General features: G+C 48.7%; 1 protein-coding gene across 1 annotated transcript in view; it reads left to right on the top strand.

Annotated features, from left to right (window-relative positions):
- LOC117550662 overlaps positions 1-10,898 on the top strand; it is a gene marked incomplete at its 5' end in the record, with an annotated part of 56,948 nt that extends 46,050 nt beyond the window's left edge. Inside the window, 3 exons of the mRNA XM_034223138.1 lie at positions 2,193-2,309; positions 2,429-2,570; positions 10,349-10,898. Of these exons, the coding sequence (XP_034079029.1) occupies positions 2,193-2,309; positions 2,429-2,570; positions 10,349-10,731 (642 nt within the window). The remainder of the gene's footprint in view (positions 1-2,192; positions 2,310-2,428; positions 2,571-10,348) is intronic.
- Between the last annotated feature and the right edge of the window lie 7,558 nt (positions 10,899-18,456).

Here is an 18,456-nt window from a genome sequence, read left to right as displayed (position 1 = left end):
CGCGAGAGAATGTCCACACCTTAAACTCCCCCACTACTTAGTCTATTCCTTGCACCCCTCTAGCATAAGCCCGAATGGTCTCAACCATATTGCGTCAGTAACGTGCACTTGTTGTAACAGCAGGATATATTTTATGTGCAGCTACGATAAGTAATAAGGGTACTTTTATCTTGAGTTCTGTGTCAATGTCCGTTAGCATTTTTCGCTCAGGGGTCATTTAGATGCTTCTTATGTTTTGTTTTGGTAAACATGGTTTGTATCGTCAGTTAGCTGAGATTATTTCCGTAAATCTGGTATAACACATTAATAGGTTCTTAAATATTAAGATCCCCTGAGACACAGTATCGTGAAAACATTTTTTTTTACATTACGTTTTTTTTACATTACGTTATTTATGAATTGAACAACAGAAAAATAATTGTTAGATTAGTCGACTAATCGATCAAATAATCGCCCGATTAATCGTTTTCAAAATAATCGTTTCCCCCCAGCACTATCAATGACAGGGTAGAAAAAGGCTGTACGAAACCCGTGTTTATCTTGTTCTGTCTCTCTCTGTCCAACAGTAGGCTAGTCAGTACGAAGCTTTCAGCAAGTTTAGAGCTCAGTCGTTTTTGTCGTTTTTCTGCTGGCTGTATTGCAGTATCACATTGCTCAGAAATGTTCAACACTTCATCCCACAAGTTATCAAAAAATGACTCCTGCCTGAAGTCATTCAATGTCTGAACTAAAGATCCAACTAAATCCACAGCCTTTGAAAGGTCAAGGGATGAAGACTGTAACATGTCAGAGAGAAATGTTGTTTCTGCAAACACTTTACGGAGTGTTACAAGATGCACAATGAATTCTAGATCCAACTGTGCCAGCAGACCACGTGCCTCAATAGATCTCTCACCATTGCGTTCTTGGGCTATGTCTTGCAGTACTCGCTTGAGGGCCGGTAATCTATCCATAATGTTAATGTTTCCATTATGCTACAATGATGGGGAGTTGTCTTTTCTCTTACTGTGCCACAGAACAACACAAACACTTGTATTTGTATTGTTATTATTTTTAAAGTAAAGTAACTTGTTACTAGTTACTTTTACAATTTAGTAACTAATAAAGTAACTAGTAACTTGCTCAACACTGGTAATAAATCATATATATATATTTTTTTTTCACTTTTCATTTTTAGGGGGGCCACAGGCCAGTGTTAGGGGGACACTGGCCCCCCTGGCCCCCCCTAGAACCGCCCCTGTGTAGCACATTAACATTTTAATAGCACTTAATGACTGAATGGAAATGACAATAAATGAAAATGTAAAACGAAAAAAGTGATCATGAAAATGTTTCCAAAAAATGAATAAAATGATTTTTGAGCACTTGTTCAGATATATCACATATTTGTAACTAAATGATACATGAAATGAAACAAAACATGGTATAAACTGAGGAGTGACTCTCGTGAGGTTCATGTGTTTTCTTCACTCCGCTGGGAAACGGCTCTCATGTCAAGAAGCATCAGATCAGTGCATGCACTGCCTCGTCCAATCAGTGAGCGATACACAGTAAGGGGGCGGGGCGAGTGTCTGAGGATTTCATCGGAGAATGGTCTGGTGGTTCCTCGGTTATCGCTCCTCCATTATCGCTCCTCGCTCCTCTGGCAGAAATAAGGCCATTGGGACGCTACTCAAGATGGCGCAGACAAATTGACTTCCGGTGAGACCGAGGAGCGAGGAAATGAAAAATAATAGAAGTGAGAAGGGCCCCCTGTCAGACGAGACATATACCACGTGATGACACGTTAGGCTCGTGTTGTGTTCAAGGACCCTGACCGTGGCCAGGAAAAACAGGCACTCGCTTGTTTCATTATTTTGCGGTCTAGATTTCTTGAATTGTTTTCTATTTTGCGTGTGTTTATAAATTACCTCGAGGGCCGTACCAAATGGTCTCGCGGTCCGTATACGGCCTGGAGGCCGGAGGTTCCCCACCCCTGCTTTAGGGGCTCCGTAAACAACCCTAATAAATATATGAAAAAATGTGTTGGAGAGTTGGAATTTCATCCAAAAATATCTAACCACACTTTAATTAATCTACTCAAATATGTCCTCATGATGTTATTCTTAATTGATTGTAATTCTTATCTCTCTGTAGTGCAGGTCTGTCAACATATATTGTTTTAAATTGATCAAATTGTCCTGTTACTGAAGGTTGCTGTCCGACAAGGAGGTGCTGTGCTCATCAAGGTCTCCTCCGACTGTGAGCTGGACATTGATCACAGTTACAGTGTGCACTGTGAACCTGAGGGCTTCTTCATTCAGCCTAAGGTGAGTCACTGATGCTCCTCTAAAGAAACACAATGATCATTAACACACATGTATCTGCATGTGGATCCACAATCAGGAAAGAAACAGATAAACATTTCACTTCTGCTTCTGGTTTTCAGAGTAAAACATTTAAATCCATGTTTGGACCAAACTACCATCCGACATTTCAAGTGTCCCTGATGACAAGCACAGAGAGAGTGGTTTTGAAGGTCCAGGACCAAGGTGGAAATGAAGTCTGGATTTATCGCGTGTCACTGGAAGGTAAAGACTCCACCTGAGCTCAGACCCAGTGATAGACTGTTTAACTCTAAAGCTCCATCTCATAGCCTTCTCTATTAAGACTCCATGGCAGCGTATCATTACGACATTAAACACACAACCTGTAATATTCTAAAACTATAGTAAAAACTAGTGTGGTGGTGAAACAGCGTGGCATCATGGGAGTTGTAGTCTTCAGCTTCTCATGGTTAAGTGGATAAGCCGCAGTTACAGGAGACCGTGATGAACGTACTGTTACCTTGATTAAAATGACACGTCTCTCTGAACCATTTGGGATAATGTACGAACATAATATAAATAATACAGGTGTAGGAGTTTTTATACATTATAATGAGGAAATGTTACATATTGTAGCGACCCTGCTTAGGATGTCCAGGGTGTCACTCAGGCATCCCCCGTCTCTCTGCCAATCATAGAGCTGCACAGTGATGCTGGTTGAGGTGTCGGCCTGTGGTTGAGGGAGCAGACGGGGGAGGGCGGGGAGTTGTGACGTAGACACTGCTATATATATATATGTGTAGGGGTAGGAGTTGTGTTAGTGTGAGGTAGAACACACAAAGTGTACATGTACCTGTGATCATCTGTAAAGAACAAGAGTTATTAAAGCCTAATAACGAGAAGCCTGTTTCCGACTCACCTTGTGAACGCTACATTGGTGTCAGAAGTGACTTTTCGAACGGAGGACGTCTATCCTGACGGGAGTCCGTAACTGCGTCACGGAGCTAGCCGGGAAGCTAGCGGAGATGGAAAAGTTCAGCAAGATGGGAGTGAAGCAGGAAAGTAGTGATGAAGAGGAAGATGGAGCATGCGGGTGGTCGAAGGACATGAGTAGAGAGTTCATGAGTGCACGGGAGGCGAGAGAGCGCCTGAGAGAGTCGGCGGTGAAGATGGCTAGAGACGCGGGAATGTCGCCGTCGTCAGCGGCATTTCGCGTCATTTCCAAGCTGGATGTCAACAACAATGGCGGCGCCCATCAACCAGCAGCAGCCGCCGCCGGGTCCGTGAAAACACCCAAATACTCGGGTAAGGCAGACTGGGAGGCTTTCCATGCCCAATTTGAAATACTTGCACATGCCGGGGGGTGGTCAATAGAGACTAAAGCACTACAGCTAGCTTTGTGCCTCACAGACGAGGCTCTTTCATGTCTGCTACTGCTTAGCCCTGTGGACCGACTCAGCTATGAAGCGTTAGCGGGGGCTTTGAAGAGGCGGTTTGGACAGTGTTTCCCGCCAGAGCTGCTCCGGAACGAGTTGAGTAACCGCTGTAGGGAGTTTGGAGAGACGCTGCGTGCGTTGGCTAACAACGTGGAGAGCCTGACGCGGCGGGCGTATGCACACATGCCACCCGGAGTGCAGAGTGAGCTGGCACGTGATCAATTCATCAGGGCTCTCCGCCCTGCGGACTTGAGGGTCGAGGTACAGCTGCAGCATCCACAGTCCTTGCAGGCGGCCTTGGAGATGGCTGTGGAGAGAGAGAACGTGTGGAGTGGAGCTGCTAGGAGCAGCGGAGTGCCGGCAGCACCGGCTGTGAGGAGCTGCAGGGAGGAGGAGAAGCCTGCATGGGTTACCGAGATGACGGAAATGATAAGGGCTGTTTCTCTGCAGCCAACACACAGACCAAGTACCAGGGTCTGCTGGGGGTGTGGTCAGCCAGGAAATTTGGCCAGAGACTGCCCCAAGGCACCCCGGGCCCAGGGAAACGACGGGGGGCCCGCATAAAGGAGAATATGTGGAACCAAGCCCAAAGACTCCCCAACCAAACCACAGCTCTATTGCCACCGACTCAGACATCCGAGGAAGGAGCCCGACAGCACAGCCTCTACGCTCTCCTGAAGAAGATGACAGCACAGGCGTGGAGCCTGTCGTCGCGGTGGGCCGTGCTGGTGGGGACTCCTGCTATGTCCCTGTCGATGTCGAAGGGGTGCCCTGCGCTGCACTGGTGGACACAGGCTCTACAGTAACCCTGGTGAGAGCAGATGTGTTGCCCAGTGGGACTATGTTCGAGCCGACATCGGTGCGTCTACGCACAGTCACAGGAGAGTTGGCGGCTATGAAAGGAAGAGGCGTGCTGTCTGTGTCGGTGGGGGAAGTTGAAGTGCGGCACCCCGTGTGGATAGCGGATGTACAGGACCCGTGTATTCTGGGTTTGGACTTTTTGAAGGCGACTCCTGCCTCCTGCATCTTCAAGCAGGCACAGTGAGTTTCCGGGGGGGGGGGGGCCTGTGATTACTATGACCCGTATCCACAACCCTGCTGAGCCTGCGGGGAGACCCCCTACACCAGGCATCCTCAAACTACGGACTCCGGTCCGGATCCGGACCGAACCACCACTGTCTCCGGACTCTGAGCAAATTATACTTTTCATATGTATTATCTCTCTGTATTATATGTGAGACATCGCCACAACGCATTCGCAACGAGTCAAAATTCTCCGCTATGTCCACTGCAAACAGCGCTCTGCATGTCTGACTGTTCCACTGTGTTCCACCTGTGTGAGTCAACGCTTTGGTCCAATCACATTCAGCATCCAGTCAGCGTTTTTTCCCCCCAAACAATCTGCGAATCAGAGGCACAGTAGGGCGGGTCTTCGCGGAATGCGGGTGGAAAAAATGTGTGTATCTCTTTCAACCTGTCTAAGTCAGAGCGAGAATTAAAAAAAAAAAATTCAGAGCGAGAGTTAACAGCTCATCTAGTTCCATCTGTACTGTAGCTAGTAGCCTAGTTTCACCTACCGGGGTGGCAACTGACACCCTAAAAATAGGCCTTGCCACCCCAGTTGGCAGCTTTGTTTTGAAAGAAAAGTTGTGGCTCATCGGACATTTATGAGAGAAAGTCTCTAATGTCCGAGTGCAAGTGAATGCAGCACAAGATGCACGTCATGTAACCCCTCCCCCGGTCCTGGCGCGAGCGTGGACATACGATTGGCGGCGATTTCATTTTGAACTGGACGGCGCAAAACGAGAAGCATTCGGACCCAAGCGCTGAAGGAATGAGGTAGTTGCGGTCTACACTGACAGAGAAGAGACTGTCAGTGCGGCTGTACTCAGCAGTGAATCAAAACGCACTAAAGCTGTTGATCTTAATACGTTTGTGAGGCGTTTTGCTGAACAAAATGGTAATCGCCGCATTCAGCTGTAATAGACATGTCAACTTGATGCTCTGCTCACGGATGAGCATACACAACTATTAAGATGATGACCTTACGTGTGTAAATATATTTTTTTCTTTGAGGGGGTCTGCCCCCAAAAAACTGTTTTAAGTCCTGAGAAAGTCAAATAAGACGGTGTGTAAAACTACACTGCCCAGCCAAAACAAAGTAACCACTTTGATTGAACTAGGCCAGCAGGTAAGGGCTTTCCACTGGATAATAACTGCAGTATAAAAGAATGCATGACTGAAGTGATGGAGACCATGTTGAAGGCAAACAAAAGAGGAAATAACAGGTCAAATCAAGCAAATCCCCCTCTCAGATTCCACAGCAACCAGAAGAACATAAATACTGGCTGGTGATTTGATTCATCAGCTTTGTGATGGAATAAAAAATGCACAGTGCATTTCCTTAGCTGTGGGTGAGTCCACTGACACCACTGACAATGCTCAGTTGCTGGTGTTTGTGAGTTGTTATGATGAGGCAAAGGGGGAGTTTGTTGAAGATGTGTTGGGCCTGACGAACCTCAGTGGACACACAAGGGGGCAAGACATTTATAAAGCAATAATGGGAATGCTGAATGAAAGAGGGTGCAGCTGCCTTTATTTATAACTGTGCAGCTCTTACACTGCGACTCTGAGGGATCAAGCACAGACACAATAACAATGAAAACTGCTGCATACAGATTATTTTTGTTTTTGCAACCTTGTGTTAAGAATCTTGTTGCAATTGTTTAAAAGTTTGAATGACCGTAATAAACGGACCTTTGTCTTATTGAAACATTTATTTTGGACCTTTAAGATTTGTATTTGAGTACCCCTGCCCTACACCCACCGTGAGTACCCTAGAAACCGAGGAAAACCCTCCCTCCGTTCCGGTATCCCCGGTGACGCCCACTCAGGACAATTCCCCACCTGTCACCCCCGGACTGCGCCACCCGAGCACAGCCACCCCCCCCAGTTACCCCAGACGGAGGTAGAAGAGGCTTAGTCTGCAGTATTGGAGGTGTGGAGGAAGAACTGTGGCGGCCTAAATCCCGAGCAGCAAGAGCAATTGGGGCAGCTTCTGCTAGAGTTCCAGGGCAGTTTTGCCATGAAGGAGGAGGAGGTGGGCCGAACGCATCTGGTGGAACACGAGATTGATACGAGGGACTCGCGTCCCATCAGGTGTCGCCCGCTCCGACTTCCCCTGGCTCGTCAGCAGGCTTGCGACGAGGCAGTGCAGAGCATGCTGCAGGCAGACATTATCGAGCCCTCCGACAGCACCTGTAGTCATGGTCCCGAAGAAGACAGGTGGCTGGCGGCTGTGCTCAGAATACAGACCGGTGAACGGGGTCACCAAGAAGGATTCATACCCCCTTCCCCGCATCGATGAGTCCCTGGACCTGGTCGCAGGGTCGTCGTGGTTCTCTTCCTTGGACCTCCGCAGCGGGTATTACCAAGTCCCTCTTGCCCCAGAGGCCAGACCAAAAACGGCTTTCTGCACCGGCCTGGGACTATGGCAGTTCAAGGTCCTCAGTTTTGGGCTGTGTAATGCCCCGGCCACCTTTGTTCGATTGATGGACAGGGTGCTGTCTGGGATTCCCCGCCAACAGTGTTTGGTTTACCTGGACGACATCCTGGTGCATGGCAGCTCGTTTGAGGCGGCCCTGGGATCTCTGAGAGTGGTGCTGGAGAGGATCAGAGCCGCTGGTTTGAAGCTACATCCAGATAAGTGTCATTTCCTGCAGAGAGAGGTCACTTTCCTGGGCCACAAAGTGGGGGGGGGGGGGCATCGGCACCCTGCATGAGAAAGTGCAGGCGGTCACAGGCTGGCCAAATCCTCGCAACCAGAAACAACTGAAGAGTTTCCTGGGCCTGGCCTCGTACTACAGGAAGTTTGTACGGGGTTTTGCTTGCACTGCCGCACCCCTGTTCCAGCTGCTGCAGAAGGACAGGGATTTCCTGTGGTCTGAGCAATGTGAAGCAGCGTTTGACGGCCTTCGGCGTGCCTTGAGTGAATCCCCGGTTCTCGCCCCAGCCAACCCCAGGCTGCCGTTCACCCTGGACACAGACGCTAGCGGCGTTGGGGTAGGCGGAGTGCTCTCCCAGACTACTCCAGAGGGGGAGCGGGTGGTGGCATACTTCAGCCGGGCGTTCAACAAAGCGGAGCGACGATACTGCGTCACCCGCAGGGAACTTTTGGCAGTGGTGCTGTCCATCAGGCACTTTAAGTACTACCTGTGCGGGCAGGCGTTCACGGTGAGGACGGATCACTCTGCATTACAGTGGCGCATGACGTTCAAAGAGCCAGAAGGGCAGGTCGCCAGGTGGCTAGAAGAGCTCCAAGCTTTCGACTTCAGGGTGGAGCACCGGGCTGGGGTGCGCCACACAAATGCAGACGCTCTCTCCCGCCGCCCGTGTGCCGCCGGCGGATGCCACTACTGCGAGAAGAGAGAGACTCGTGAAAAGGAGCTGCTGGAGGAGGACATCGTCTGTGCGGCAGCGCAGCAAGGGGAAGAGGTTATCTGCCGGGAGCTCCAGACAGTGGATGTGACAGAGTGGAAGCAACAGCAAGAGCGGGACGCCGTTCTACAGCCTGTACTGCAGTGGGTTGAGTCGCAGCAGCGGCCACCGTGGGAGGAAGTGGCAGTGCTCTCCAAAGCAACCAAGGGGCTGTGGTCTCAGTTTGAGACTCTACGTCTGTGTCAGGGCGTACTACAGTGGGCGTGGAAGGAGTCAGCAACGGGGGAGAAGAGGTGGCAAGTGGTGGTCCCGAGGGGTCTGCAAGAGGTCGTACTCAAGGCCATGCATGGCAGGCTCTGGGCACTTTGGCGTCACTAAGACTCTCCGGCGCCTTCGTCAGGGCTGCTACTTGGGGCAGTGCAGGAGGGATGTCGAAGACTTCTGTCGCCGCTGTGATCCGTGTATGGCGCGGAAGGGCCCCCCTGGTCGTTCCCATGCTCCGCTGCAACAGTTTCCCGTCGGGGCCCCGATGGAGAGAGTAGCGGTTGATGTGGTGGGGCCTCTACCCTTGTCAAACAGGGGTAACCGCTACGTTCTCACGGCCATAGACTACTTCACAAAGTGGCCGGAGGCGTATGCTCTCCCTGATCAAGAAGCAGAGACAGTCGCAGATGCCTTGGTGGCCGGCATGTTCAGCCGTTTTGGAGACCCTGCACAGTGACCAGGGGAGACATTTCGAGTCCCGGGTGTTCGCCTCCATGTGCTCACAACTGGGCATGCACAAAACACGCACCTCCCCCTTGCGACCACAGAGCGACGGACTAGTCGAGAGATTCCATCGCACCATGGGACAGCAGCTGGCCATCCTCACGTCTCAGCATCAGCGCGACTGGGACGAGCATCTGCCCCTTGTGCTCATGGCATGTCGGTCTGCAGTCCAGGAGTCCTCAGCCTGTTCGCCTGCCCTCCTCATGTTGGGGAGAGAGCTTCGAACCCCTGCTGTGTTGGCGTTTGGTCGGCCACCAGATTCCCTAGACACGCCTCCAGGTCCTGAGTATGCCAGGAGACTTCAGGACCGCCTTGATTCCACTCACGCCTTTGCCCGCAATCAGCAGAAAAGTGCTGCGGTGAGACAGAAGCGGAACTACGACACCAGGACCAGAGGGCAGCATTTTCGGGCCGGGGAGCTGGTTTGGGTCTACAGCCCACAACGAAAGAAAGGCCGGTGCCCAAAACTGGACAGTCAGTGGGTTGGTCCCTGCAGAGTACTGGAGAGGGTGGGGGAAGTGGTCTACAGGGTGCAGCTGCCACCAAAGGGGAGAAAAGTGGTGCTCCACAGAGACAGGTTGGCTCCGTACAGAGGAGTCGCTTCCCCACAGACCCAAGGAACATCGGGGTCCCCTTGACATCCCCACTCAGGCCCCCCGGCAAACAGAGCAGCAGTCCCCCATCAGGGACTGAGAGTCCCCCCATTTTTTCTCCGCCTGGGCCAGATCCGGCAACCCCGGTCCTCCTGACCCCAGTCCCCCTGCCGAGAAGGCAGACACGACCCCCGGGTCGCTTCAGAGACTTTGTGTGGTAGTAAAGTTATAGTGAGACCCCTCAGTTCCTGTAGAGGGCAAGAATGCGCCCTGGTCTCACTGGAAGGGATGGTAGTCCACCCAGACCTTCCTAGTCAAAGTACAGTGTGTAGATGTAGTGTTGTGCTGTGTTTATTTGTTCCTCGTGGGCGAGGAACTTTGTAGTGGGGGGGTAGTGTAGCGACCCTGCATAGGATGTCCAGGGTGTCACTCAGGCATCCCCCGTCTCTCTGCCAATCATAGAGCTGCACAGTGATGCTGCACAGTGATGTGGTTGGGGGAGGGCGGGGAGTTGTGACGTAGACACTGCTATATATATATATGTGTAGGGGTAGGAGTTGTGTTAGTGTGAGGTAGAACCCACAAGGTGTACATGTACCTGTGATCATCTGTAAAGAACAAGAGTTATTAAAGCCTAATAACGAGAAGCCTGTTTCCGACTCACCTTGTGAACGCTACAATATTATAACTTTAGGTGAACAGAAAGCCACCTCTGGGAATGTTGAGTTATAGGCCTACTTTAATTGTTAAGAGATCTGTTTAATGTGAATGTTGGTTAACACAAGTATTTTCCCTGTTTGTCTTCCAGATCCAAGGAAGGAATTGTCCCAGAGAAATGTCCCAGCAGAGAGCAGAGACCCAGCAGAGGAGTGGCTGCTCTCAGTTCGGACAGAGTTCATTAAAAGAGTATCTCTACCTCTCCTGAAGGACCTTCTGGATAAACTCTTTCAGTTTGAAGTGATCAGTGAATCTGAAATGGAGTCAGCCAAAACCAAATCCCAAAATGACGGAGCACGAGACGGAGCACGAGAGGTGGTGGACGTGGTGCGAAATAAAGGAGCTGCAGCCTGCAGGGTTCTGATCAATGCTCTCAGAGAGCTGGACCGCCTTCTTTACGAAAAGCTCGACTCAAGTCAGCGGCGCCGGATTTATTTCAGAAGTGGGGGGGCCAAAGAGTGCGTGTGTATGTGACATAGCCTACTTGCCAACCCTCCCGATTTTTGCGGGAGACTCCCGTTTTCCTCCCGGGGTCATATTTATCCCGCATTTCTCCCGATTTCTGACTAAATCTGATTTGTTTCATTCTAACATAATGCACCAAATGTTACTGTTTCCACTCGGACTTCAATACAGCTACACCATTGTTTGGTTTTCATGGTAACGTGTCTCTTTAGTAGCGCGAGCAAATGAAAGTCTGAGAGGGTCTTCAGGAGGAAGATAGTCAGAGAAAACAGAACAAGAATGGACAACTCAACCCTCTGCTCACTCCTTTCCTGTACATTAAACTATACAGACCAGCCCACATATGACAGCGCAGTTGCTCATTCCATCTCTTCTTTTTTCCTGCTACGCTCTTGTTTGACAAGCTGAATGTTGACTGGTGTTTGACTGAAGTAAGCTCTGTGAAAAGTTCCAGTTATTAACTCGGTATTTACAAAGCTGTCATCTCCACATTTGGAGAAAGTTACAAGCCGTAGCAGATCTGCATATTTCACAGAAGGCTCGTTTAGTGGTTTTGCAAATAATTAACCACTCTCTGTTTTTGTACCATTCTGCATTGAAGTACCTTCTCTTTGCCCAAATAAGCTTTTATTTGCCCGTCTCAATGTCCCGACAACAAACCACCATGCAGTCGGAACCAGCCTGTTTCGGTTCAACGATGCCGGCGGCGGCGGTTTTGACAGCCTCTGCGGCCGCAGAGCTGCTGCTGGGGTTCATCTGGCTGCGCTGGTTCTATGGTTGAAGGACCAGGCTCCGGAGGTGGTTCTATGGTTGAAGGACCAGGCTCCGGAGTTGTGGATGTCAGGGATGTGACATTCAAGTTGTTGAATTTCAGCTTAGTTTGACTGTATTTTGTTTTCTTATGCGCCGGTTCTTCTAATAATAATAATAATAAATAATATTTTTATAGCGCCTTTCAGGAAACCCAAGGTCGCTTTACAAGTCGGGTAGGGGGGGGAGGGGAGTAGGGGAAAAAAGGCAGACAGGTTAAGGGGGTGGGGGGGGGGGGGGAAGTAGCGGAAAAGTAAACCTATTAAACTAACTATACAGTGGCGAAAGCCTTGGTAAAAAGGTGCGTTTTGAGGGCTTTTTTGAAAATGTCCAGGGTTGGGGCGCTGCGGATTTCGGGGGGGAGAGAGTTCCAGAGGGTGGGGGATGCCACACTGAAGGCTCTGTCACCAAAAGTCCGCAACCTGGTGCGGGGGGGTGGAGAGGAGATCCTGTCCAGATGATCTTAGCTTCCGGGATGGAGTGTGGTAGCGGAGAAGGTCAGACAGGTATTGGGGGGCGAGGGCATGGAGGGATTTGTAAGTCAGAAGAAGGAGTTTATAGGTGATACGGTGCTTGACTGGGAGCCAGTGTAGGTGGATCAGGGTGGGGGTGATGTGCTGCCAGGGCTTGGTGTGAGTGAGCACCCTGGCAGCCGAGTTCTGCACATACTGGAGCCTGTCCAGGGCTTTACTGGGAACCCCGAACAGGACTCCGTTGCAGTAATCCAACCGGGAGGAGACGAATGCATGAATGAGGGTCTCGGCCACGGAATCAGAGAGTGATGGTCGTAGACGGGAGATGTTCCTGAGGTGATAGAAGGCAGACTTAGTGACGGATTTGATGTGTGACTGAAATGAGAGAGTGGAGTCAAGGATGACACCCAGGTTACGGACTTCGGGAGACGGGGAGATGGAACAGCCGTCAATGTGGAGGAGGAGATCCCCAACCTTCCGGAGCAGTGCTTTGGGGGCCACAACCATGAGCTCAGTCTTCTTACTGTTGAGTTTGAGTAGATTTGCTGTCATCCAGGTTTTTATGGCGTGGAGACAGTTGACCAAAGACTGTGGAGGGAGCTGGGCGGATGGTGAGGTGCTGAGATAGAGCTGAGTGTCGTCAGCGTAGCAGTGGAAATTGAGACCGAATTGACGTATGATCTGGCCAAGGGGGAGCATGTAAATGGTGAAAAGTAGGGGACCAAGCACGGAGCCTTGGGGGACACCATGGTTGACTGGGGCCGAGGGGGAGGATGAGCCGCTGATGCTAACAAACTGAGACCTGGTTGATAGATAGGACTGAAACCATGACAGAGCTGTGCCAGTGATGCCAAGGTTGTTAGAGAGGCATTTCAGGAGGACTGTATGAGAAACAGTGTCAAAAGCAGCAGAGAGGTCGAGGAGGATGAGAATACTGATTTGTCCGGAGTCAGCAGCGAGAAGGAGGTCATTAGTGATCTTGAGGAGGGCGGTCTCTGTGCTGTGATGTGCTCTGTAGGCTGACTGTAGGGGTTCGTAGAGCTCATGGTTGGACAGATGTTGATGAAGCTGGGCAGCGACTGCTCTTTCCAAGGTTTTGCTAAGGAAAGGAAGGTTGGAGATCGGTCGGTAGTTGTTCAGCTCCTCAGGGTCCAAACCAGGCTTCTTGAGGATGGGAGTGATGGAGGCGGTTTTGAAGCAGGAGGGAACTATACCAGATGACAGAGAGGAGTTGATGATGTCTGTTATGATGGGGCAGAGGGTGGGAAGGCAGGCCTTGACCAGCACCGTGGGCATGGGGTCAAGGGAGCAGGTGGAGGCCTTAGCATTGGTCACCAGCTTTGAGACCAGTGGAACATCCACTGGGGAGAAGGAGGAGAGAGAGCATTGGGGATTGAGGGGTTGAGCCGGGTGTGTGCATTTCTGTGTCAGGGGCCAGTGCAGAGAGGGGGAGGGGGCGGGCACCAGGAGTTGTTGATGAATGGAGATCACCTTAGCCTGAAAAAAGTTGAGGAATTTGGAGCAGAGGTCAGGAGCTTCAGCAGTGTGCGTGGCAGGGAGGGGGCGGAGCAGTCGGTTGATGGTGGAGAATAAGGATCTGGGGTGATTTTGTTGTGAGGTGATGAGGGAGGAGTAGTAGGCGGTCTTGGTCTTGGAGAGAGCCTCCTTGTAGGACCTTACATGGTCCACCAGGGCCATACGGTGGACGGTGAGGCCAGTTCGTCTGGAAAGCCGCTCCAACCGACGACCAGTTTGCTTCATTGTGCGAAGATCAGAGGTGAACCATGGTGCCGGGCGGAGAAAAGACACCGTCCGGCTTCTGAGGGGAGCCAGAGAGTCCAGGCTGAGAGAGAGGGCAGTGTTGTAGCGGGCCACCAACACGTCCGGCGAGGTGTCGGAGAGAGCCGGGGCCATGTGGGTTATGAGGAGGTCTGATAGGGCTGATGCACTCACTGATTTGGTGTCTCTGAAGGTGATTGTGCGCCTGGGGCGCTGCTTGGGCAGGGGGATGGGGATGGTGACTTCTGACATGTTTGCAAGTTTATCTATCTAGGTTAACGGCTGACACACACTGAACAACGTAACACATAACGTAAACAACGTAACAAATAAACACATAAGCTTTGTTATTGGTTGTAATGTACATGGATACATTTGAATGGTGTGACAATGTCCTATTTGATTGGATTAAAATGTACATGTTCTTCCTGTTATGTCTGCCTGCTGTATTTTACCTAATGCAAAATGACCTGCTCCATCGAAATCAGTCGCATTGATCCGAAGACACATTTTGAGTTGTATACACTGTTGGAAAGAGGAGATTCCTAGCTTTCTATCAGGATTGTTTTTGTACTCCAAATATTAAGCAAAATATGTCACATTATATAATGACTGTCATCATTTTGAGAAAAAGGCCTTCAAAGTTTCCTCTTCTCTGGATCGATCTGATTGATTATTAGCGGAGCAAATGATCAAAGTAGTACGGAGGAAAGATATTTTCGTTTGGATTACTGGTCTGGGGAAGCTCGCGAGTGTGTGTGTGTATATACGTGTGTGTGTGTGTGTGTGTGTATACGTGTGTGTGTTTGTGTATTTTTGCGTTTGTTTCCCGGGGAAAACTCTCAGGAGAAACCCCGGCTGTTGTTATGCTTGCTGTGACGTCAAGTTACTCCGTTCTCCGCTTGTAATTATGCCATTAAAAGCTTCAAAGCTGTATTTATCATCTGCATTTGCCGAAACAAGTTTAATATTCTGAATGCCAAGACTTTGTTTATTTGAAATCAGATGAAAACAAACTGTAACGGACCCTGCAGTGTTATCTATGATTACTGTGCCTTACATTCATAATGTCAGCAGAGGGAGGGGAAGCGGCGCTGTGGAAGAGCAGAGTGGCGAGTGAGAGGCGAGCTGTGTTCTTCCCTTTACAAGCTTAAAAAATGCCGGTAGATAATGAGATTGAATATAACAATAAAAAATAACAAAACGTCCGCTGGTGCATCATAAACACGTCGGATAGTGAAAGTGCATTCGGATTCTCTAAAGTACCTCTTCTCCTAAGTCCTTTTGAATTCTCCTATCCACTATCCCTTAACCCCATGACGTTTCACTCAGAGGTCAAGGGATAGACGATAGGGTTAGACGTTAGGAGCTGATTTTTGGACTATTCGACCACAACCTTGGGCTATAAAGGAACTACAGCATGGTCACATGACTTCACGTCACCACCGCTAAGCTAAAGGTGGCTAATGTTGGGAGTGATGACATTTATTGCGCACTTCCACTACAGCGCGGTTTAAGGAGGCCATGCCTGGCCCGTTTTTGGTTGCGTTTTCACTTGGCGTGGTTCCGGCTAGCGGGTACTTTTTCAGTTTTCTGGCTCTCCAAAATCGAGGTTCTTTCCGGGCCAACAACCGGGCTGAGTATGCTAAACAAAATAAACATATTTTACCGTGATTTAATTGTAATACACGTTTCAAAATTATGCCGAAGTAACAACATACTGATACCGGTTTGTAAAAAACATGAATTAATGCTTTGACAAGTCTGCAGACGGACGGCAGGCGAAAAACTTTTTAAAATGTGTGTTTTCTGAATGGAGATTGGCTAAGCCAGTGGTTCCCAACCTACTAACTTGAATACAAATTCAAGTTAGTAGCTATTAATAATAATAATTTCAATTTCTATAGCGCTTTTCACGAAACCCAAGGACGCTTTACAATGGGAAGTAACAACAACAACAAAGTAATAACAATCATACAGATACATAGGCTGAAGAAAACAAAACATGAACAGTTTGCTGGATACTGCATATTAGTTGAGGCCAAAGGCCTGAGTGAACAGATGGTGTTTGAGGTGTTTTTTGAAGGTGTCCAGAGAGTCTGCATTCCTGATTGCAGAGGGTAGAGGATTCCAGAGGGTGGGGGCTGCGACACTGAAGGCTCTGTTGCCAAATGTTTTCAGCTTGGAGCGCTGGATGGAGAGCAGCCCTTTGTCGGAGGACCGCAGGTGACGAGAGGGGGTGTAGGGCTGAAGGAGGTCAGAGATGTATGGAGGGGCTAGGGAGTGGAGAGATTTATTTATCTATTAAAGGCATAAAAATACATAAATGTATAATTATTTCTTTAATAGAAATATTTCTTCTGCCGGTAAAGTGTCCAAACCAGGCTTTTCTGGATAAGCGCATTTTTAAAACATAGTCATTGTCCATGCCGGTTTCAGTTGGATTATTTGTCACAGTTGCTCCGATCAGATCGGTCTCCATTTTGTAGATTATTTACGACTTTTGAATCCACATAAACACATCGGCAAAATCCGGCTTACTTTGAGCATGTGTTTTAAACAGTTTAATCCCTTTGTGAATTGTTTCCACTTGCGCCGTCCTTTCATTTCTTCATACAGCGGGAATCCAAATGAATTAATCCTGAGTCCAATAACCATCAAAGTCACTCCAATAGTGCTCCTTAACTATGCTTTCATCCTCCTTTAACAAAATACTTCACATTCATCCAGTTTATGACGGTAGTTGTAGCATTTTTGAGACTTTTAAACTTTGTTTGTGTGTGTGTGTGGGGGGGGGGGGGGGGCGCAACTTCCAACAGGAGTCATTTGGGGGGGCTCTTGGGAAAAAAGGTTGGGAACCCCTGGGCTAAGCTAACGCAGTATATGCTCCGACCGTCCACACTCACAAGAACGGCCTATACAGACATAAATAAAGCAGCGACTGTATTCTCCATGACACAGACAGTCTGTGGTTTGTACTTGTTTAACTTTTGTCTAGTTTCTGAACAGATATGAGGAGCTGTGAGCTCTGAGGGCTAACGGCTGATGTTGGTTGTGTGTTCTGCCCACTGCGTTACTATAGATACTGCCCCAGTTCCTAAACTGTAATGGAAACGCAGCATAAAGTGAGCCTGGCCTAACAAGGCCTAACGAGGCCTAGCCATACCGTACTAAGCCGAGCGAGGCCCTGCAGTGGAAAAGCGCCATTAGTCATCTCATTTAGACACTTCTTAGCAACATGCTATTGATGCACATACTCTTCAATCCTTCATTGTGATGGATCCCCTGCTATAGATACAGTGTTGAACTTCCAACCCAGTCTCACAAAAAAACGTGTAATAACTACGTTGGTCCACAACTTGGGACGTAGTATTTCTACAAAAACGTCTCTGAAATTGTAAGATCCCTACGTCTTTTTTCACCATTCATTCCAATGGCTGGCGTCTATGTCACGTGATCTTCAAATTTCTCCCTTCAGAAAAAAAAACATGGCCGAACTTCGTTTTATTCTCGGTGGAAAATGCCTATTTTAAGGTTAGTTTGGCCATTAAAATGCGTTTTGATGTCATTTGATGCGAGAAATGTGAGTTGGTATTTCAGAGTATGTGTGCAGTAGATGTACACAATCTTAAGTTTGCTAGTTATTACGAAGATTACTTCAGGAAATTGTGTCTATAAAACGTTTTCATTGTTACCAAGGTGGTTGCTAGTGTGGCGGCACGTGGGGGTGTTTGTTGGAAATCCTATTCAACTAAAAGCCAGACAACGCCACCTTGGGAATTGCACCCAAGGAAATAATTATTCCAAGTACCAACAAGGCACTCAGGTTTGTGATACTGAGGGGTAGGAGACGTGGTTCCAATTTATCAAATGTTTTATTTCTGGCATTAAAATATCATTAAAAACACCATAAGATAATTATACACACTGGAAATGAAGAGGGGAACTCTTAATTCAGGGATGCTGAGGCTTACCAGTGGATGGAGGTGACGAGGGGTGAGAGGGATCCCAACAAAGTAAATTAAGGCACCCGTGATCACTACACACTCACACGAAGGAACACAAATCGGGGGTAGCACAGCACGACACACAAAGGGGGAAGCCACCACCGGGGACACCAGCACCACACCTTTGGCTCTCAGCAACTAAGAAGGGCAAACAATAAACAATTACTGGGATAAACAGTAAAAACAAATTAATACACCGACCAACACATAAGATAAGTATAAGACAATAAAAAGTCAAGAATACTACAAAATACTGATTTCAAGTAACTGAAATAAACAAAACAAATGTAAAGCAACAGGGTCGAAAACTAAACCAAAGAAACAAAAATCAACCTAACAGTCTTGAATTAATCTTGAATTAAATAAACAAAACAAACTTAACTCAATGAAATAAGTAATCATGAACAGAGATTAATCGAACAGTCCACGATAACAATGTTTAAAATATGGCCCTGTAATGAAGAGCAAAGTCACAGTGATACCAAGACAGACAATGTAGGCCAAGAGCAACACCCGCCAGGCAGTAGTGTGGCAGTGAAGCACAGTAGGGCAGGCAAGCCGACTGTGCAGACAGACACAGCCGTGAGGGCAGACCAGCGGTCCAGGCAACAGTTAGGCAGTGTTAACTGTGATGGTTATTCTCGCGTCCAGGAAAGAGAAGCTTA

This window comes from Gymnodraco acuticeps, unplaced genomic scaffold (assembly GCF_902827175.1).
Source record: "Gymnodraco acuticeps unplaced genomic scaffold, fGymAcu1.1, whole genome shotgun sequence".
NCBI lineage: Eukaryota > Metazoa > Chordata > Actinopteri > Perciformes > Bathydraconidae > Gymnodraco > Gymnodraco acuticeps.
This window is presented reverse-complemented; position numbering and strand designations above follow the sequence as displayed.